Below are 22,976 nucleotides of genomic sequence, written 5' to 3'. Positions count from 1 at the left end.
TGCTCTCATTGAATTGAATACAGAAAGCTAAACCTTGAGTCACTGCTTTGGCCGTGTGATTGGAAAAAATAACTAAAGCCTTGAGGACACAGTAATTTATGTGTGAAATATCAGGAACCATATGAATATGAAAATGTGTCCAGAATGTCTATCAAACAAGTCCCAGACATGGGGAACTACTCTACAAAGGCCTGAATCACTCATGCTTTCTCCTGATGGATTTATTCATGAAACGCTCATTTCAGTGTATGAAAATAAATCCATACAGCTTTTATGAGGCTGTGTTTCTGTTTGTTCATTGTGTTTGTGTTTGTGGGAGTACATGTTTGTGTGTGTGTGTGTGTGCGTGAGGGTGTGTGTCTGTGTTGGATGCATGCATGTGTGTTTGTATGAGTGCACACACACTGACAAATGAGCATCCCTGGAACAAGCTTGTGTACCGTGTTATGAATGATAATGGCGGACGCTGTTTGCTCGGGGACCAGATGTTTTGGAACGCATGGACTGATAAAGAACTGTGTCTTGACTGTTTGAAGGGTGAATTCCAGTCATATCTGGATCTTTATACATTCCAAAATGTGAGGCGATGCAATCAGACTACGGTCAGAGACCATGGAGAAATACAGAGAAGTGTAACATCTCAGTGTTCTTGTACTGTTGCCTAGTGCACAGAATTGCTCTTCACCAATGAAGAGCACATCAGAGGACGAGTGACATTCTCCACAGCAAGACCACAAAGATCTGGTCAAGCATGACTTCTCCTCAAACACCTGGATGACCCTGGTCTACAATTACTGGTGGAAAGACCATGTTTTCTTAATGAGTTTGCACTGTAGCAAAGTTAACTAGGAAACTTTGATACACTCAGATCTACGTAGAAATGTGCTTTGAATCTGTGTGGCATTGACTCCAGAAAACATTTGTGTAAATACATCAGCATCCTGGCAAATATTTACCTCCCAACATCATTGTCACGATGAATGTCTTGTTTCTATTATAGTTAAAGATGGCTGAATTCACCAGGATGCCAGCTAAAGCTGCATGTTCCTGTATGCCAGTCCACTGCTTCCTATTATTCAGAGCTCAGCGGTGTGCTCAAGAATACCATGCAATCATAGTATTCTTTGCAAGTCCAGAAAGATTTGCTGACTTTTCGACAGATTTGCTGACTTTTCGACATGGAAAACTTGTCTGAAAAATCTGTCTGAACAATCAGTGGAGTCAGTCAGTGGTGTCCTACAAAACATATCAACAACCAGGAAGCTTATCCATTACCATAGAGCTGTGTTTCCTGTTTTGGTAGCTGTTATTGAATACTGCCTACTGGTAATGCGACATAGTACATGGTAATACCTACAGTGCATGGGAGACAAACTCTTCTAAGGCTTCTTCACTTGTCTTTCAACTTCCCTTTCTTCCTCTGTCTGTTTAGGGGAAAGGAGAAGAAGGAGGAATAGGCCAGGCTAATGTCTGCAGTAGGGCGAGAAAACGATGACAGCAGGTGGAGAAAAAAAGGAGAAATTGATGTTGTTAACTGGAGGCGGTGGAGTGCAACCGATCATATGAAGAAGACAAGATCAAAGACGAAGGGAGCGGCAGGACAGAGAGAGAGAGAGTGTTGAGAGAATCAAATTGTAAATTGAATGGAGAGATAATCACATATGGTAGCAAGAAACAGTTTGAAACATACTGGACAGATACAGTTCAAGGAAGGAGAATAGACAAGGAAGGGGATGGATGAACAGACAGTTTGGATGACCAGGAATTGTGTGTGTGTATGTGGGTGAGAGAGAGAAACAGAGAGAGAGAGTGAATAAGAGAAAGGAGATTGCCGACGACGAGTTGAGTGTGCGTCTGTTTGTTTTGGCAGAAATCCGGGAAGCGTTCAGGGTGCTGGATCGCGATGGCAACGGGTTCATCTCCAAGCAGGAGCTGGGCATGGCCATGCGTTCTCTGGGGTACATGCCCAGTGAAGTGGAGTTGGCCATCATCATGCAGAGACTAGACATGGATGGTGAGTCATGAGCATACTGTACACACACACTAACACACACAGATGCTGGACACACACATGCGCGCAAACACACTGATGCACACGTAGACACACAGGCAAGTGCCAAAACACACACACACCGTGTGCAGTCTTGTACATGAATTATCTTCCTCTGTTGGTACACTCAGTCTTCAAACACAGTTACACTACACTATACTGTCATCACATACATAACCAATGAGACACACTTGACTTGTCCTTTTAAATGTACAGGACATAATGTGTAGAATGCTGGTGTCTTCTTTTCTTACAAGCAATTGGATGCACCCGTGAACATTACTTTTGCATGATCATGATTTTCACTGAACACCTTAGCTTGGATAAGCATGGATGATTTTGCTTTGCAAACATACATCAAGCCCCAGAGCATAAAGCACCACATGACTCACACATCTAAACTCACTTGTCTAGACTCATATGTCTGCCTAAGAGCAGATCCATGTTTGCTGCAGTCCCAAGTTCCTTTTACATCATAACGTTAAGACAGTTAGGGTTCAGGTAATGTGAAACTATTTCCGTGTTTCTAAAGTGAAATTCATCATTTTGAGGTTGCATAGTAGCGGCTTTGATTCCAACCCTTTTCCTTGTTGTGCCTTGCCAGAGAGCAGTTGAAATCTGCTACCTCCACAACCATCTCCAACCCATACACAACCTCTGACCTCAGGAACATAGTATTAAAACTTTGTATAAAATCTGTGACTTCAAGTCACAAAGTTATAGTTCTAATAAAAAAGTTTGAAGGAGAATCAGTTTCCGGAACGTTTAGCCTGCTGTTGAATTGATCGAGGGAGGAGGAGCATTCCTCATCTGAGGAACGTTAGAAAGTATTGATTGATCCCACACTGCTCGAACGGAGAAAGGACAGGAGCGGAGATGTTTTCATAACACAATTAATGTAATTGGTGTTTCATTTTTACGTGCATAGACGCCACACAAATTACTCTGGTGATCAAAAGGACTAAAAACATCAAAGACCAGAAGCCTCGCTGGAGGAACAGCACAGGAGCACTCTGACTGTGTCTTCGCCAAGCGAGCAGCTGTGTGAATTGGAGACATGTCGCACGTGTGCATGCATTGATTTCACACAGACATTGCAACGTCCAGATGATTCCTATCTGATACGGATGGGGCCATCTGGTTTGCTTTGCCAGGCAAACCAATCCATCTTGATGTTTATCTACTGTAGCGTAGGATCTCCTTCATGGAATGCCTGCAAGTTTGTTATTGTTGTAAGATCACGCTACTGCAACAGCTCAATTTCTTTACTCCTTTATTTACACAGGGAGTGGAACTAGGATAAAGTAAATTTTGATAGAGCTAAAGTCCATTTGGGCGCAAAGTGTATATATGCAGTTTATATGAGAATATTATATGTATTCGTTTTTTTATGTAAGCGATGGTAACCGTGGTTACAAGTTCCTAAAAAATGCTGACTCCCCCTTCCTACACCCTTTTTTCTAGCACCTTGACCTCCTCACCCTGTCAGTCCCCATCCTTCCCTCCATTCCTCCATCCATCCTGCATGACAGCTCACGGTGTCCCCAGAGAAGGGGGTCACGTCCCTGCATGCATATGAACTCCCACATGGGCACAGGGACAATCAATGCCATCAAACCTGACAGCGCCATCTCCCCCAGGGACAACCCCGCCAGCGGGAGGGAGAGGAGCTAAGGCAGGGCAGGTTGCGCCACCCTGCATGGGCAGCACTGTGTTGACAAGGTCACGCAAGGATAGAAGGAGAGGTGGTTGAACGATAGGCAGAAATGAAGGGGGAAAATTAAAGAGAAACGAAGGAAGAAAGAGGACCTAGTGGAAAAAGGGGTTTTAGAGTATGCGGAGATGGAGATGAAGGATTATATTGTCTGAGGCCCTTCTGTCCACGGGGGTTTCTACAGAGACTTTGGCGCTCTGCAGGTTGGTCAGCTGCATGACTACAGTGTTGGGACTCATTTCAACCATGCACCCAAAATGCTTTATGAAAGCTCTGACATTACATTTACACTTAGTCATTTAGCAGACACTCTTATCCTGAGCAACTTACAGTAAGTACAGGGACATTCCCCCCGAAGCAAGTAGGGTGACGTGCCTTGCCTTGCCAAGGACACAACGTCATTCGGCACGGCCGTGAATCGAACCGGCAACCTTCATATGGTTGCTGTGCCAAAGATTTGCTTCATTTCAGTTGATTTGACATACAGACACTGTACCATTCATTATTATTTTGTTCTTCATTGACATTACCATTTAGGATAGTCTGCTTAAGAACTATTCCTTTTGTAATCTTAGCTCTTCTGATTGTCTTATATACCATGTCATCAGATGGTTACCGTATCTTCATCTGGTTCCAGGTGATGGACAGGTGGATTTCGATGAGTTCATGACAATCCTTGGACCCAAACTCCTTTCATCTGAAACAAGGGAAGGCTTCCTGGGAAGTACAATAGACAGCATATTCTGGCAGGTAAGGCATTTACATATGGCCCAATTTGGTCGACCACGTTGTAGGGTTTAATCTATGAAACTGAATATTAATTGAATGGAGCAAGCAGCCAAGACTAGGGAAAACTGTGTGAGTGTGTTCTTGTTTGATGTTATTGGTGTGCCGATGCATCACCAGTATAAAGTTGCATAATTGACCAAATGTAGATTCCCTGAGACATTCCCAGGCAGATACTGTACAGAAAGGTCTAGAAATGGAGAATGTCTGAGATGTCACAGAAACCAGTGAGGAGGGAAATATGACAGTGAGCGTGGCGTGAGTGAGAAAGAGAAAGAGGGAGAGTGTGTGAAGACGAGTTAGACATCTAGAGGGAGAGTGTGGAAAAGAGAATGACACTGAACGAGTGAGTGTAAGAAAGAAAGACAGAGTTACGTTTGGCGCTGACGAGGACACTTGGCAAGGAGACGCGGCTCTTTAATGCCATCAGCACTGTGACCTGGGCACTCTCACTGGGGAGAAGGAGCTGTTGGTTTACAGTGAGGACATGCTCTCTGATGATATGTGTTCACACTCAGTGAACTCAGTGCCACTTCCGTTTCACTCATGTCAGGCAGCAGAACCTTGGCTCACCGTGGAGAGCGGATGCAGAGCAGGTGGTTGTCTGGAAATTCTTCCGTCTGGTTAAAGCGAGGGGGGGGAATCATCTGCTATATTTTAGGAATAATGTCACAGGAGGAATTGCGCTGCACATTCATCATCTCGGAATAAATGAATACCCATAGGCACTTAGAGAAAATGTGACAAGCTAACTTAATATTATTTATGATCCATATCTCTCTCTGCTTTGTACCAGCAAATATATATCACAGTTATTTCATTTTGATTATCACCCTGAAATTGACATGGGTGATTTGTAGCTCACAGGGAAGCTTGGTTTTCTTTTTAGGTGCAGCAATGTGTGACTCACCAGTTTGTGCGACTCAATTGCTTTACCACCCTTTTCTTGTTTGATGTACTCCTGTCAAAGGCAATTGGCACTGAAGGTGAAATTTTGTCTGTGGGGTTTCAACCCTTTTAGGAGTCTCGTCACCAGTGGGCGAATTAAATAGGGGCCTTTAAAAATGGCGCTCCCCACGCCTTTTTTGTAGTCAGAGTTAGTCTGTTCTATGATTTCTTTATGTACTTTTGACTTTCTAAAGCATGAGGTGGAAGTAGTTTGTTTCTGAGTCAGAAAGCCTAGATGTGTAGTTTATTCCAATGAGTTAAGAGATCTGTGCTGCCATTTACATAGATGAGTTAGGTAGCATCTTTTTTACTGGATGCAGAGATGTCACTGAAGTACTGTAAAAATAGAAATTATTTGAAATTATTTATTATATTATTTTAAATAAGTTGGAAAAAAGACTACACCAACATTTCCTGTAGTATTTATCCTAAGTATAACTATGAGAAAATGTATCTACGTGGCAGGTCGGTTGTTGTGATACATTTGTTGTCACTTGTGTCAAGACTTTACCTAACAATTCACCTAAATGAAAGACACCTGAGACATCAAGAAACAAAGTGCTTGAGGCCCTACAAGACGACTGCGATACTCTCAGAGCTTTATGACTGATAAATCACTTGCAGCCAGGACGACATTTTATACATTTAAATAGCCAACCTGTTCCATAAAACATGAATCACAACAGGCACAGAACAACAGCAGTATGACACTGAAAGTATTAGCCATGCAGGATAGTTTACCTTCTAAACCTTCCTTGCGCTGTCAATACATTTGGTTGCAGTTCATAACTCTGGGTCTAAATGCGGGCTGGCTGGGGTTCAGAGGATTCTGCCATTCAGTATTTATTCTCCTTTGCACTTTGTGTCAGGATCAGTCTCAGGGCTGTGTCCCTGAGCACAGGTTTCTCTTACGCCGCCAGGCTGGAGGCACAAGCATGCTTGAGGCACTGTCAGGCAGCCCTTCGCTAGCTTATTAATTACACTTGAGAGGACTTCCGAGGCCTGGCTATAGCCTCAGAAGGAGTTGTGGTACCACTCTTCTCATGGAGCATCGACCATAGAGGACCATGTTCCCCTAACTAGCATAAAATGACTTTCAAACCCTGACTTACTCCCTTTCTGCCACACACTCAGCTATCTACAGTATTTATTTTTGAAGGTTGATAATGTTCCTAATTACCTCTTCTGGATAGACACAAGCATGTTATTTGTCAATGAACGCATTTCACATTCATTTTCACTTGTAATTCTCCTTGCAAACACACAAGGTTTTTCGATTGAAGCTCTAAATTTCCATGTGTCACTGATATCACGTTGTAGGATTTCTCCTTCTCTCCTTCTGTTTTCTCCTCTGACTAGCACAGAGATCAATGATTAGTTAGGGAAGCGCCAAAGGGAACTCCTGCTGTCCCTTTGTTATTGTTCCTTTAAGGGGTTTTGTTGTTCATTATGTCACAATACATAAATAAAGGATAGTCTAGCTCTCTTTTCCCCTCCATAGTTTACAAAGCTTGCTCTTATGGTGTAGAATGTTGAAAGGATGAAGCCTTTTTTTGTTCAAATTCCATGTCCCTTTTACTAATTTGTCCCTGGGTATGAAAGCAGACTCTCTGCATGAGCAGTGATGCACGGATACTGTGTCTTCAAATAATGAAGAATTAGAATCTAAATGATATACAAATGTACATTAAGAGTTGGGGGTGGGTATAGCTCAGGGATCGAAGAACATTTGACTTTAGGTCAAGAGGGGTCACTGTCGGTTCAAATTCCTGCCTTAAAAACTTCTTTAAAATGTCTGCTGAATAAATAAATAAAATTGGTTGTTGTGATCCACATCTCAGTGTTTCTGACCAAGAATATGACAGGCAAGAAACAGTCCAACTCTAAGGCTTCTCGTGTCTCAGAGTCAAACATCTCACTATGTAACAGTGGCTACAAGAATTAATTTGCAATGTTGATGAACGTGTTTCAAAGTGTAGCACGGGACGTTTTAGTCATCTACGGTTTTGCTTACCTAGCACCAACTTCCTAGAGTGTAGATATGATAATGTGGAGACATCATTTTACCAATCTATAGTACAGTAATTACAACCATCATTATCCTTTATTATTCTTTATCTAGACTTATTGATGAGGTTCTCAGACTCACATAATGATTTTCTCTTTGGCTCACATCCTGCCAAAGTCTCATGCAGAGGTAGCCCCAATGACCCCAAAGCAAACCTCTTGCCTGTACACACATTATTTTAATCCCAACACTTCTGCTTTTCCGTATAAAATAATAAATCACCTATCACATGCCTGTATTTTGTACCTATCTTCCCATGTTTCTTAATAAACACGCTTCTGACAAGTTTTGCTGAGTGTTAAGAAATATTTAAGCAATCAAATTCAGTTTGTAACCTGGGGCATTTGTATGTTACTCGATACGTTTTTTTCTGATATGTAGAGCTAGGAAATGAGAGAGGGAATAACATGTGGAGCAATGTTTGATTGAGGAAGTCAGAGCCGGGGCTTTGACGGGAGCTGAGCTGAACTGATGCATCTAGACTCATTTGATTCTCATTAAACATTTAACATGTTGTTCTTTCACACAAATATAAACAGTATGCTTAGAATATTAACAAACCCTAGCTTCAGACAGCTTCCAGAGGTCGTGAAGGGAATGCCATCAATTTGCTGTTTACTTGTTATACAATTTCAACAAAACCATGGATGTTTTTTGTTTTTTTTACTAAATAGTTCCTAAAAAGTGTCAAGCAGGTGGACTTTCAGCCAAATGACCTTGTTCGTATTTATAAATATGTTTTTCTCTCTGTCTATACTTTTTTGGGGCTCCTAGCCTATCACCTGCAAAACAAAGTGCAAGATGCCTGTCTTTGTGGCGTCTCCTTCACATTCAAATCACACAACAAGAAGTGGAAAGGACTATTTCAGATTTCTTCCTTTGAAAAGGACTAATGTGATGTTGGCAAGCCTGTGTCTCACGTAAACTTCCTTTTGTAGGTAATTGACAGCTGGGTGTACTGCATGACAGATTATAATGTGCCACATAGAGCTTAGACAGAGCAGAGTAAGTGAGACTGTTAGTCAGGCCTCCTCAGTTGTCCTGCGCTCACACTTTGGAAGGATTGTGTGAACTCTGAAGCCTTGGTTAAATAGCATGACATCTAATATGTGTACAACATGTAGAATTCCAGTTTTGTTTAGAAAATGAATGCCAGTCCATCTGTTCTACATTTTCACAGATTTTCATTTTCACCAAAATGGGGTTCACTGTATTCATTGACATTCACCCTGAAATACTGTCCAATATGATTTTCTTTTTTTATCTCAAACATGCGCCTGTTGTTATGACTGGGTGATTTAATTGTTTAGCGTTATGGACTGTAAGCTGCAGCCATCTAATAATGTTCATGTAATTATGACTTGTCTTGTGAAACCATATTAAATAGCCAATAGTGTATGGACATCGTTTAGTACTGTATACTGACACCTCCTTGTTGAACTTCCTGATTTCAAAATCAGGGGCATAAATAGTGAGATGGTTCTCACTTGGTTTCTATAACTTTTCTGGGAAGGCTTTCCAATAGATGTGTGAACATCGATGCTGGATTTGCTTCCATTCAGCCACAAGAGCAGTAGTGAGGTTGGGCACTGGTGTCGGGTGATTAGACCTGGCTTGCAGATGGCGTTAGAATTGATCCAAAATGTGTCTCGTGGTGTTTAGGTCAGGGATCTGTGCCGGCCAGACTTTTGTCATTAATCACATTGCCTAGTATTTAGTATTGGCTGTTGATTGATGGCATCAAATGGAGAATAACCTCTCTCTCTCTCTCTCTCTCTCTCTCTCTCTCTCTCTCTCTCTCTCTCTCTCTCTCTCTCTCTCTCTCTCTCTCTCTCTCTCTCTCTCTCTCTCTCTCTCTCTCTCTCTCTCTGCCTTGTCAATTACAGTGAAATGCTTTTAACTGAACAAGTTAATTATGCACTGTCTAATTGACTGTGGAATGACAGGACATATGGAACATCATCTAAAGCTTTCCCTCCCACCAGTAACAGTGACACGCAGACAGGAAATGGCAGGGAACTAATGATGTAAGCAATTTTGATGGCTTTTATGTTCTTTTTTCTAAAGAACTTAACGGAAGCCGTCAGCTGAGGTTATACTGTAATAACATGCTTTTGCATAACTGTTGATTGTTGAATAGTTTTTTTCACCCAGTGTTTTCATGTGGAATGGCATGTAAGAGTCTTATATAGATATTTTCTTGAGGCAGAAAGGACAGATGTATAAATCATTCAACATCAATAGGCCTATTTCTTATATTGTTGTTTGAGGAAACAATGCTTTAGACCTTGAATGTCTTAAAAGTATGGGTTTAAAGCACATTTGGGGCAACATTTAGGAATAAATATCCCCTGATCCTGCACTTTTTACAAAATCATTTGGATATGATAGGAACCCCCCAACCCTCTCTCTCTCTCTGTCTTGCGCTCGTTCCCCTCACTCTCTTGGTCTTGTTTCTGCTTCCAGCCGTCTGGGACCACACTACACTGCTGACACACTGCGACAGTTAATGACACAGGCCATTTATGTGTGCCTGATGGATTCAAGGCCCCTGTGGAGTATGTAAACATGTGGAGAAGGGGTCTGCCCGCCTGCCTGCCTGCCCACGATGTGTAAAAAAGGAGAAGAATCATAGCAATATTGCTGCTGTCAAACGTGGCCATGAATACCAATGGAGGTGGCACAACCCTCCCGCTCCGTTGTACTAATGACCCTCCATCAAATGTTTAAACTCACAAAGAGCTCCGTGTGTCTAATGTGCTCCATCCCAGCGCAGGAGCCGTGAGCTGGGTTAGGAAGGTGTTTGTTTCAGTAATTCAACCTTCAACTGCCCTTTTACAACATCCACTTACCCCTTACATCCTCCCTCATACTGTGCCTTCTTACACTTTTGTAATAACTCATACCACTCATCCTATAACACTTAATACCATTTAATTACCCAGAATTTCCTATGTACCTACAGTGTTTTTACTGTAGGTGTTGCTATAGTGATCTATACCCTCTCACTACATGATTCATTGTAGACTTGAAGTTCAGCATTCTTTAGAAGTACCACTATCGCATACTGTATAGACACTCAGCTTGAGATGCAATGTTTCCTCACATAGACAAAGAACAAAGAAAACCTTCAGGGCTCGCTCTCTCTCTCTCTCTCTCTCTCTCTCTCTCTCTCTCTCTCTCTCTCTCTCTCTCTCTCTCTCTCTCTCTCTCTCTCTCTCTCTCTCTTTGTCTCTCTCTCTGTCTCACTTTGAGTGTGTTTGTTTCTCTGTCTCTCTCTCTGTCTCTTTTTCTCTAAAAGAACCCTGTTATCTGTTTTACTGTAGCAGTTTCCCTCCAATCTCTCAACAACATCCAATTTAGCGAGGCAACATCTCTTTCAAAGCTTAGCCTCTTTGCTCCATCTCTCCATCTTTCTTCCTCCTTCTTACTTGTGCCCCCTCCCTCTCATCCTCACTCTCTCCCTGGTGTTCCATAGCTTTAATTACATGTGAGTCACCTTGACTACCTTTTAAGCATTTAATTTTATCACAGCACTTTCCCACATGCTGTATCAACTATGGGAAGTGTCAGATAATTACTGCATCTTTCATGCACACTCACACTTACACACACAACCTTCACACTCATACTTACACACACCCCCGACACACAAACATACACACACACCTTGCATGCTCAGAATTTGACAGTTTGCTGTGGGAGTCCTGGGAAATGTAAAAACAAAAATGCTTAGCACAAAGTAAAGACACATTTTAATGTGAGCTATGGTGGCAGTGCTAACAAGGGTCTTTTTGCATTAGGTCTAACCAGCAGAAGGTGGTTGTGTAACCACAATAACAAGACCCAGAGAGAGGCAAGAAAAGAGGCTTCTTATCATTCGTTTTTGCTTTCATCTCACGTGTTTTGTCCTTTGAAGGTTATGTACCTGTAGTACATGTAATACATACAGACTTTACATCTACACACTTTGCACAGGAATCAGCGGGACCACATGCTGTCCCTTTGTTGTCTTCTCCTTCCTCTTATCGTCTTTTCATCCTTTTTCTCCGTATCTCTCTGCCCCTCTCCTTCTACCTCTACTACTACTTCTCTTTCCTAGGGACTGGAATTAATTATAGGAGACAGAATGTAAAGATTCAGTGAGTTCCTCTAATGAGGGTCCGGAACCCTACTGTTCACCTCCCTACCCCCACACCCTGCTCCCCAAGAGGACATAATGGGAGGATTTTCTCCTTGCTTAATCATTAATCAGACTACCAGTAATTGCCTATTGATGACGAGCAACAAGTAGTCCTTTCCCATTGGATCAAATGAGTTGTTGGATAGTCCTCTTCTCTCATGGCAGGAAGTGGTTGGCAGACGGTTTATACTACTTGGGTTGTGTGCACATATTGATGTATTCACTTTGCCTCTGACAGAGTTTCTCACATTCACTTTGTTTTCATGTTCCTTTTGTCAAACATTTCTGTCTGCAAGTGAATCAGTGCAACAATCATTTTTGCAGCAGGAGGGAATGGTGTTGAGTAGTCTGTGGTTTCTAAAATGCTTCTTCACTGCTTTTCAGCTCTTTATCTGATGCTGTTTGATGGGAGCTGTATTAGTACAGGAATTTCATAGCACATAAACCCCAATTTACTTTGTATTTGTTTTTGTTTTTTTGTCTAGTTTTTTATAGGAACTTGTTGCTTAACTGACATTAACTACCTAACTGGTCCGATTTAAGGCACTGATTTGGGGGCCTTGATGGTAAATTTAGTTTTTTCCTTTTGGGTTTGTCCTTTCCTGCTACTTCCTGCTCATTAAACAACATTTCTCTCAGCTGCTTTATTTGACCAAATTTTAGTTTGAACGTAAGGTTCCTGTAATCAGTCACCCTTTGGCCCTTTGACAAGTGCTGATGTACTACATGGGAACAAGAACAGGATATCTGTTATCTGTCTGGTCAGCATTAAATGGAGTCTGTCCGGAGAAACGTCTTTAATAGTTTGGTAAAAATGTAGACTCTTTTACATATTGGAGACATAAAGGAAGAAAAGATAAATCTGAGCATCGTTTGAGCTCTGTGTTTGCTCAGCCTGATGTACTCATAGACAGTTCTCTCAATGGCACAGTGGACATTGTCCTTCCTAATAGCTGGAACAGCGGAATCAGAGCAGGAGTCCAGTTCTGCCCATTAGCACACATCTTCCTCTCTGTCCTCATCTGGTACATGGTTAGCTTAGCTGGATGCCACTGCTACCGGCAGGCACCTCACTTCACCCCTGGTTGCCTGAGTAGTTTGAGGTGGAGATCCTAATGGCCTAGTATTGATTCCTCTGTGCTGCTGGCATCCGTGTTGTGTGTCATCAGCTTCACATCGCCACTGGATGTCCCACTGGAAGTCCCACTGGATGTCCCACTGGATGTCCCCTGCTGGAGGGTCCACTGTCCGATTACTTTTACAGAACTCTGACTCTGTCAACAGTCTCAGCTCCAATGATTGGTTCAGGCCTGGCTGTGATGTTGTTTAGGCTGGGATCAACACTGCTTTTGGACGGCCATTTTACAACCCTATGAGCAGAAAAGCACTGAATGAACCCTTCTTTGGTTGGCTCGGGAAACATAATAGTTAAAACATTTTGAGTGACAACGACATAATTCTATAAACATTAGCACAGCCACACAGATTTGAGGATCCGTCTCAGGCTCCTCTCATAGCATGGTACTTTTCTTCCGCTTCACCAACACTAACAACATGAAAGTGTTCCAGTGTTGATTAGAAGCCATTGTAATGGTGCAACTGTAATCCTGACTTCTCTGCTTTAATGGGCTTTTGAAATTAAGTGTTTTTGTTCTCAAAGATGCTGCTTGATGCCTTTCTAATGACTGAAAAAATTGACTTTTTATACGCTTGTGAGAACCTGTTGCTTACTGTAGTTTATTTAGCGAATATTGAATCAATGATGCATCAACAAGTTCATAGTGGCGTAATAATTTTTGTTCAACTCTTGATGATATATTCATGTTGCTGACAGGTGCCCTATTGACTACAGACTAAGCTTATGCAACACCTTTATTGACCGAGAGTGCAAGTTCCTCAGTTACCCACACAGTAATGGTTTGTTTTGTCAAAGTCTCCCAGCTGGGTGTCGCAGCTGTCACCTGAGTAAAGTACCAACAGATACTCAGGCAGCCCCACAGTCCACTACAAACCTGGCTAGACCATGGCAATTGGTACACACATATTCACATAGACATAGCATAGAGGTCCTATTATGATTATATGTCATTCTGTTGTTTGAGGCTGACAGGAGGCTGATGGGTTATCAGCAGGACAGCAATCTTAGCTGCTTTTACTGATATGGATTGACTAGGACTCTCAGTGTATCAAAGTCAGGTGGCTGAGCGGTTAGGGAAGCAGGCTTGTAATCAGAAGGTTGCTAGTTCGATTCCCGGCCGTGCCAGATGACGTTGTGTCCTTGGGAAAGGCACTTCACCCTACTTGCCTCGGGGGGAATGTCCCTGTACTTACTGTAAGTCGCTCTGGATAAGAGCGTCTGCTAAATATAAATAGAGTGACAAGAGCATAGATATTTAAATTCAGACTTGTTTAAAAGTTTTTTGCGCAACATCTGGAAGGAAGCAAACTTTCTCATCTTCAAATGATTGTCTGTGAGTGCTCAGGCCAGGAATCTGAAAGTCTGTCAACACTTGGAAATCTTGACTGCCTGCAATTGCGTCACACACCACACTCCGCTCTTAAGGGATTTGCTGTTCAATGATAGGGGAGGAGATGGGGTACAGCAAGATGATCAGGGTTCACAGTAGAGGTCTTGGAGGGTTTCAGTATGTCAGCATATCATATCAAAATCATGATGAAGACAAGTAGTTCCTTCCAGGGGTGCTTTCATCTTCTTTGATCTGGATCTGTAAGGGTCTAAGATCTTCACTGTCTATCCAGGTTGTTCCCCACACAGCACGCAGAGCATGGCGTGTTAGAATGTTCACAGGGAACATTCCCACAGGGCCAATCTGTGTGAACTGGGTCCAGCCCCCTTTGTGTTATTCCTATACTCACTCACCCATGAATGTCACTAACTGTGCCGATAAGATGACGGAGGCAGTAAGCGGAGAAAATAAAATAAAATAAATCTTTCTGCCAGGGGAGAGATGAATGAATTTATCCTCTGGTACATTCCTCATTCGCTCACAAATGACAGAGACACTATCTTAATGTCCCCTGGTGATGACATGGCTCTGAAGAGAACAGGGAAGTGACATGAAGGGACACCCCTGTGTGTTTACATGACCCCTGAGAGCCCTGAGAAAGAGAGAAAACAAAGCGTGTGTTGTTCTCTGTTTGGGTAGCAGATGCTGATGAATAGCCCAAAGAAAGGATAATAGATGAAAAGAAACAAATAGCTCTCATTTTTGCATAACTGTTTCAGACTGTTGGTCATAAACACGGGTTTGATTTGGCAATTATTTTTTATATTCCAAACTAAGATGAGCCAAGTAAAACTTTATTAATCCCAAGGTGGGGAAATTTGCAGCAGCAGAGAGACCGGCGAAAGATTTTGATAAAACTAAATAATGTTTACTATATACAATATTAACACACCAACAATGTAAACATATTAACAACAACAATAGAAACATGTAAACAATAAAACACATGAACAAGACTTTTCCATGTAGTAACAAACTACACAGGAACAGGTGTACTCAAAGGCTGTGTAAAAATGTCCTACCTTGCTGCACACAGTATGGACTCTCAGGTCCATCTCAACTTAATGACTTAGAGCTATTCAGCTAAGTATACTTTTGTCAACTCAAAAACATGTCACCACAAATTTTCACCTATCTTAGTTGCATGTATCACATTCATTAGATTCATTAGATTCGGTTGCTGGAAAATGGAATTAGAGCTGTCAAACAGTACTATACCTTGCTTTGGTACTGAATTTACAGTTCATAAAAGGTCAAAGGGATTTATTGCTCAATTGTCTTGTACTGTCATTTATCTTTCTTTCCCACCCAACACAACCCAGTGCAAACCCTTTTCTTTAATTAACAGCTTAACAAACAAAAGGCAGCAGAGTGACACCAGACTGTGAACAAATCACAATAACATTACATTTCATTTACATGGAGGGGAATAGATACAAATATAATATCATATTTTGTATAAGCTTTGTAGTTAGTCTTTGTGAGTCTCTGTGTATGTTAGGTCTACTATAATTATGTTGAACCCATTCAAGAGGGCTGATTTCTGTTGTTTGATTGCCCTGTACTGGAAGCAATAAAAGCAACACTCAAGAAATCACAAACAAGCTGTCCTCTCTAAGACAAGTCATGTCTTAAAGCAATTGATACAACTTACCCTGCAATTCCACGATTGCTTAATATTCAATGTGTGTATGCTAAGTTAAGCAGTAAGCCTCTCTAGGGGTAAAATAACTTTTAAAAGACTACATTTACTGTAACATGAATATGCTTCTCATGTGAAGGCCAATGTGGTGTTGCTATTAGTTAGACATTAGACATCAGACAGACCAAGACATTAAATAGCCTTTGAGTAAATGTTAAAGGCAGGGTAGGTACATTTAGCAAACAGCGCTATCTTAGCTGGAGTTTGAATGGATTCAATCCATAATATCCCAACCCTCCGTCCAATCATTAGTGCCGCTCCGACCTTAATGATTGGTCGTGTATATTACCGTCCTGCGACGCCCACAGAAATCAGATTGATTTCATTTTACTGTAAAATGTTGGTTGCTTCAATATAGTAAGCATAGCCTCTGAAGAAAGTTCTAAGGATTTATTGAAGTTTTTGACATTTTCAAATCTTCTTTGCTTTGGCCTGAGGCCCTGGCATGTGTTGTGCTATGGTATTGGATTGCTTTGTATGATAATGAAATAGCTCCAGACATTCATCAACACCTGAAGTAAAACCTGTTACTTTCAGGCCATAACTCTGTCCACTTGTGCTACTTTCATTAGTGTGAATGCTCAAGGTAGCAAAGCACTGAAAATTAAGAGTTGAATAACAACCAGAAAAACTCATTGAGAACTGAGGATTTGTATTGATATTTGTGTTACTGTTGTTGTTTCTGTTATTGTTTATGGAGCAAACCGTCCAAAATGAATGTTTTGTATAAACCAGTACACTTAAAGTAAAATGTGTGTGCTATGTATGTACAAGCAACCAAGAAGACATTTCTTCAGAGAAATCTTTCCCCATACCAAAATGTGAAGATTATTTTTGTCTGCGTGTACTATAATTCCATTTTGGAAGATTCAAAAGTTTGTTGTCTGCCGGCCGATTTGTCCCCCTCCCCATCCCCCCATCCTCCGACTCTCCCATTCTCTTTCTTCAGTTCGACATGCAGCGCATCACTCTAGAGGAACTGAAGCACATCCTGTTCCATGCCTTTCGGGACCACTTGACGATGAAAGATATTGAGAACATCATCATCAATGAGGAAGAGAGCCTGAACGAGAACTCAGGGAGATGTCAGACGGAGTTTGAGGGAGGTGAGTGGAATAGGGCAGACGCTGACCGACTTTAGACTTCCATTACTTTCAACTAGTGCACCTGCTGCCTTGATGTGTGTTGCCTGGGGATTATGACCATGTTGTCTGGTCACCTAAGATGCACAGATGAAATATGTAAAAGCCTGACTCCAAATGATCAAATGTCCACAAAGATTTATGAATATCGTGGTAGCTGAGGGTGTCATATAATTAGTTTTTGTTTTGATTCGTTTTAGATCATTTGCTTGTACAGGCTACTTTTATTCGATATTAGTTGTTAAACCCTTGAATCATTTGTGATGTGTTTGAGGAGTTTCTTTTGGTAGCCTTTTTTTAGCTCATGAGCAAAATGAAAATATTTCATTTTAAAAGTGTAACAAGTTTGGGTAAATAAATATAGATGTAATTTATTTCAAGCATCTGCAGTAGCAGACCTGCCTTGTGAAACTTGCTCTAGCTGTCTTGACACTGAGCCAAAATGGCCTGTCACAATGAGATTTACAACAATAGGAGTGGTGACTCCAGGGTTGGGCATGGATTTTATTGGGATATAAAAATAAGAAGGATGGACTGAGAGATTAGGACGTGTCCTCTGTGTGGAAGAAGGTTTCAACTACCTTTTTATGACTGTGAGTTGGCTTGTGGCTTGGGGGCTTCTCTTCCTATCATCTCCAAGGTCTGTGAAAGGCATGTGCAACAAAGAGTGTGTCCGTTTGTGTGGAAATAAACCCCATCCATAATGAAACACCATCCATCGTGTTGCTGTACTTACTAACTCAAACCAACGTGGTAGATCATGTTGGAGTGTTTGTCGATTTGTCGTCCTGACAAATGCACTGTGAAAAACAAAGTTAGAAATGATGTTGCCTTGTGACAAAGGTTGGCTGTAGATGCTAATACTTGATTCACCTGAAATATACAATACTAATCTGTACGATACAATACTTGGTGTGTTGTTGTGAGTACAAACTGTACTGTTGCAATTAACTTGCACATGTCACTTTTTACAGAACAGAAGATTAATGTACCTACTTTGAAGATGCCACTACTTAACATTTGGCAGCTAGCTGCCAGTTTGAGTGTGATTTAAGCCTTCTGCAGCAGATGTGGCCTCTTCCAGAAATGCACGTTTATCACCTGTAGCTTTGAGCGATGAATATAAAATGTATGCTTGAGATATCGGGTGCCACATAGTACCTGGCTCTAAGCTGTATATTGGCCGATAGGGTTATGTGTGTATGTGTGCACCCATATGTGTGTGTGTGCACGTGTGTGTATGTGTGCATGTGTGTGCTCGTGTGTCTGTGTGCATGTGAGAATGTGTGCGTTTGTGTGTGGTTTGCCCTACCTCTTCTTCATGCGCTTGTGTTTCTCACTGTGTGTCTGAATACATGGAATACATGTGTAACGGGCATGCCAGCGGTGTTTTGTGGTGTAACCCTGCTAGGCAGGCGGTGACCCTCTGGGCATAGAGCCGTGCCCTGTGCCTCCTCTTTTTACACTCCACCTCAGCAACAGAGGCAGAACAGATGTCACAGACGCTGACGCCATGCTCCGACTCCCAATAGCAGGGCAGGAATTCTGTAACACTGAATCTGACAGCGGCTGTGTATACTGTTATTGGCTGTGTACTGAACCGGAAGTCAGTAACCAAAGCTCAAGGTCCACTTTTTCTTTTACAGTTGCTTTACAGATATGGAAGTGTTCATTTTGTTCATCTTCAAAAAAAAGTTTGAAAAAGGCTTATTCCTGTCCTACTTTCGACTTTTTCTTTTTTGGAAAAACGAAGGAAAAAAGAGAGGAAATGTTCTGTATTCAGAAAATGATGATACCAGTGCTGACTGAATTGAAAGATAAAAATAGATAGAGTGAGTGAGACTTGAGAGGAGTCAGCAGTACTATGCCTCTGTACCTGCAGGTTATTCAACCTGTTCCCATAATTACCACATCTCTATAGCCCACCACTGTTTCCATTGCCAGAAGGGTATGAGACTTGCTGACTTACTGCTTTACGCCAGAGGTTAACTAAACCAGAAAATTATATTATGGCGAGAAGCTGGCTGGCAAGCTCTCTGTGTGCATGTCTGCTTGCCTGTATGTGTGTCAGAGTCTTTGTGTGGGAATGTAGGAGGAGGAGGGGGGGGGGGGTGAGAGATGAATGTTAGAGGTTTTATATTATTTTATTTTATAGTGTCTGTGTGCGTATTTGTGTGTTTGTCATCATGCAAACAGGCACAGCTTTCAATTTGTACTGTATTCTCAATATACCCTATGGAGTACATTCAGATGCCCCCCCACTTGATTACTGCCCCTGACCCCCTGTCCTTACTGGACCCGAGTGGAGCCACAGTTGCTGGGAAAAAACTCTTTGAGTTTTACTCAGCCACTCACTGCCCAACAACAGAGAGCTTGTATCTTTCCATTTCAAATCAGCATTCAACTATCATTCACGATCAGAAGCCATTAATTTCTCTCTAGCAACACAGACAACAACCACTCAAGGCTGCAACAGAGCAAATTTTTTATCAGATAGAGGGAGAAACAATTTCATCTTTCTCTTTTTGTTCTTTTCCTCTTTCAGTCCATTCTTCAAAGAAGAACCGTCAGACTTGCGTGAGGAAGAGTCTGATTTGCGCCTTTGCCATGGCCTTCATCATCAGCGTCATGCTCATCGCAGCCAACCAGATGCTACGAAACGGCATGGAGTAGCCACGCCCACTGTGAGCGGAGGAAAAACATACCTGCATGTGCATGCCAGTGGGTGAGGTCATTTCCTATTTCTTAGATTAAAAAAGGAAAATAAATGCCTCACTTACGGTAAAAAAAAAAAAAACTGATGGACAAACAGTTCTTTATAGTTTTAATTTTTGAGTGAGTGACACTCCAGGTGTCCAATGAGACTGAGAAGCAAGCAAGAGGAGTCCACGGAAGACTCCTCCCCTTTACTTTGGCAGGGACATTCAAGGGCTGACTTTTGCATAATTCTGCTGTCTCTGTCGCCTACATGCAATAACACCACCAAGTACAGGAGTTCAGACCTCGTCTCTTTACAAACCTACAGTCTAGTGTATCTGCAGTCCTGTCTCCCGCAGAGAGTCTGATGAGCTAGCCAGGGATGCAGTCTGTCCTGAGCCGAAGGACGGAGAGGGGGAAATAATTGGCCTCTTATTTAAGTTCCCAGAGAGAAGTCAGAACACACCACTGAATGGGAAGAGTAGACAATGGTGTCAGTACTTGGTCAGTTCTTGGGTTCAAGCTGTAGTAGTGGCTTGGAAGTAATGTGCGTTTATGTTTTTGAGCTATATTTTCCCGCCGACTTGGACAGTGATTCTGATACAGAAGAAATGACTGGAAACTGTAATATTAAACAGAATCATTTGAGAGATCATTTCAAATAAATGACAGAAAAACAGTGTTAATAAAAAATATATCATTTTATCATGTAGACACAGACATGCTTCTCTGAATGTCATGTGCACTTGCACTGTCTTGCCAAAACCAGTAAGGGTTCAAATGAGAATGATAGAGCCCATTAAGGCACATACATTATTGTACTGTAGGAAATAAAGATTTTCACCTCATTGGTTTTAATTGGGACAAGTGTTAAAACTTGTAAACAAGCCTTACCCGTGACCCTTCATGATCTTAAATGACCCATGATCCATCAAGGTATTTCTGTGTTGACTCTTGGGTAAATGATTGAAAACCACCTCTGCTTATTTATTTTTGGAGAATGACTTGTAATATGTACTTGCATGCAATCAAGTCAACGTCTGTAAATAACGTAACCCACACGTTTGTCTGTGTTATCGGGGTAATAATGTATGAATGTATATGCATGATTGTCAGTACACTCTGCTCAGACAAGTCCAGAGATACAGGGAGGGAGTGCTGCAAACCAGAGGCAGCTGCCACACGATAATACACAGGACACTGCTCTCTGACTGTGTCACCCTCCATCTGGCCACAGCCATAAAACTCTGCAGAGATGCACTGGTGAACACAAAATGGATGCTTTTCGTCTGTCACACCATTGAATGAGAACACATGTATTTTTTCGGCAGGAACAGCCCATAAATGTGTCTTTCGGCTTCCGTTTGTACTTTCCGTACATACAGATGAACTGCAGGGGAGAACAAATGCTCAGGCTTGTGTAAGAGTGCCACCTAGGGGATAGATTGTGAAATCTGGTCTGTTTTCTTATAGACCCACAATGTATGCACCTGTAATATTTGACTCATTGTGTCTTAGTATGAGGAGTTATGATATGTCAGTAAAATGTCACTACATTCTTTTCACAATGACTAACCATTCAATGTTTAACTATAGTAAGATTATTATCTATCTTATCTGTATAAAGGTTTATTACATTCTACCAAAAGGACTGGTGGAACTGTTTGTGAAAACATTTAAAATAAAATAAAAATGTATTTATTAGAAATTATTATGATTTGCCAATGGCAGGAAAGCTCCCTCTGTCCTTGAAGAGGTTATATTCAAAACAATGTTTATCCAGTGCCATTTTTTAATAGCACCTACTTGACATTTTGTTGATCTATAATGTTAAAATAAGAGCATCTTGTGCAATATTATGTTCAAAATATTGTAGGGTACACTGGAGGACTAATGATACCCACTTTAGTCTGAGGGAAAAGAAGACTTAATTTGCAGTCATTCACAATTGTAATGGAACTGGAAAAGCAATGTGAGAGTGTTTTGTTAAGCTCCCAAATCTGTCAGGACTCCCAATGCGCACTGTAAAACCTGGATACACAATTCTAAGTAATGACACTGTAGCTATCCTCAATGCATGTCTTGAAATGACTGAGATGATTGAATTTGAGTCCATTTAGGGTGTAAACCTCTGCGGCCTCACTGAAGTAGCATGACGGTTGAGTCAGCCAGGGTTGTGCTGTATAACATTGTACATAGCTAGTATGTAAACAAAACACATGGATATACACACACACACACACATACGTAAACTCTGCATGCACAACATTTAAAACATGTAGACAAGTAGCCAAGATTTTAAGTTGTAATATTAATGACAGACTTAAAAATTGTATGTAAATATACAAATCTGTACAAAGGTAAATTGGAAAGCATTTATGCAATAAAACATGTTTTTGTAAACTGCATTGTTGATTGTTTGCTTTCTTTGACTTTGTGTATTTTGTTTTATCTTGTGTGCCTCTTCCATCATACTGTAACCTACTGTACTGTTTTGTTATGGCATGTAGTATGAAATTAGTTAAATCTCAAAAGTGATATACTCTCTCCTAGGCTCCTTGTAAACAGCTGTTATTAACAAGTCAAGCAATGTTAACATTCAACCCTCATCCCTTTGCCTGATTACTTAACATTAATGGTTGTTAAACTAAAAATTTTACACAATATGATTTGAATTATGTTAATAGGGCCATAACATCACCTCAGAATTACCACAGCAAAATAAATCCTTATTCTAAAGCAAAGTAATCATCAAATCTTTAAACAGTTTGACAGAGTACATTTTACTAAAAGTCTACTAAAATAAACTATGCACACTAGCTCCTCTATAGTGTAATGATAACAGTAGTTTACAATCAGCAGACGGTGACAAGGAAAGCCTTGAGCCATCAAGCCACAACCCAGTGCCCTGTTTATGTGACTGCTTAGCGTTCAGTGTTAGCATGCAGTCCTTGCCTTCTCAAGCTAGCTCATCTTAGTCCTTCTTAGTAAAAGGCCTTGTGTGTGTCAGCTTAGCTGACTTCTTGTGCCAATGGATGCCTTCCTCTTCACCTAACTACATTTGCTGAATATGTGACAATACTACTCAGACAGACCTAATCCAAGAGAGTTTTTCGCAGCCCAAGATGTTAGCCAGCTATAATGAAGCAGAATGAAGG

At 41.3% G+C, this 22,976-nt stretch overlaps 1 protein-coding gene across 4 annotated transcripts in view; it reads left to right on the top strand.

Annotated features, from left to right (window-relative positions):
* Positions 1–22,224, top strand: part of caln1 (calneuron 1) — a 31,755-nt gene extending 9,531 nt beyond the window's left edge. For all 4 annotated transcript variants that reach the window (XM_062473548.1, XM_062473550.1, XM_062473549.1 and 1 more), the window contains exons 3-6: positions 1,871–2,014; positions 4,402–4,514; positions 16,929–17,085; positions 19,667–22,224. In XM_062473548.1, coding sequence (XP_062329532.1) covers positions 1,871–2,014; positions 4,402–4,514; positions 16,929–17,085; positions 19,667–19,794 — 542 coding nt within the window. In that variant the 3' untranslated portion in view covers positions 19,795–22,224. The remainder of the gene's footprint in view (positions 1–1,870; positions 2,015–4,401; positions 4,515–16,928; positions 17,086–19,666) is intronic.
* Positions 22,225–22,976: the final 752 nt, after the last annotated feature.

Source organism: Osmerus eperlanus, chromosome 11 (genome assembly GCF_963692335.1).
Source record: "Osmerus eperlanus chromosome 11, fOsmEpe2.1, whole genome shotgun sequence".
In the NCBI taxonomy this organism is placed as follows: Eukaryota; Metazoa; Chordata; class Actinopteri; order Osmeriformes; family Osmeridae; genus Osmerus; species Osmerus eperlanus.
Note: the sequence above shows the minus strand (reverse complement) of the source record. Positions and strands in the feature narration are given on the sequence as shown.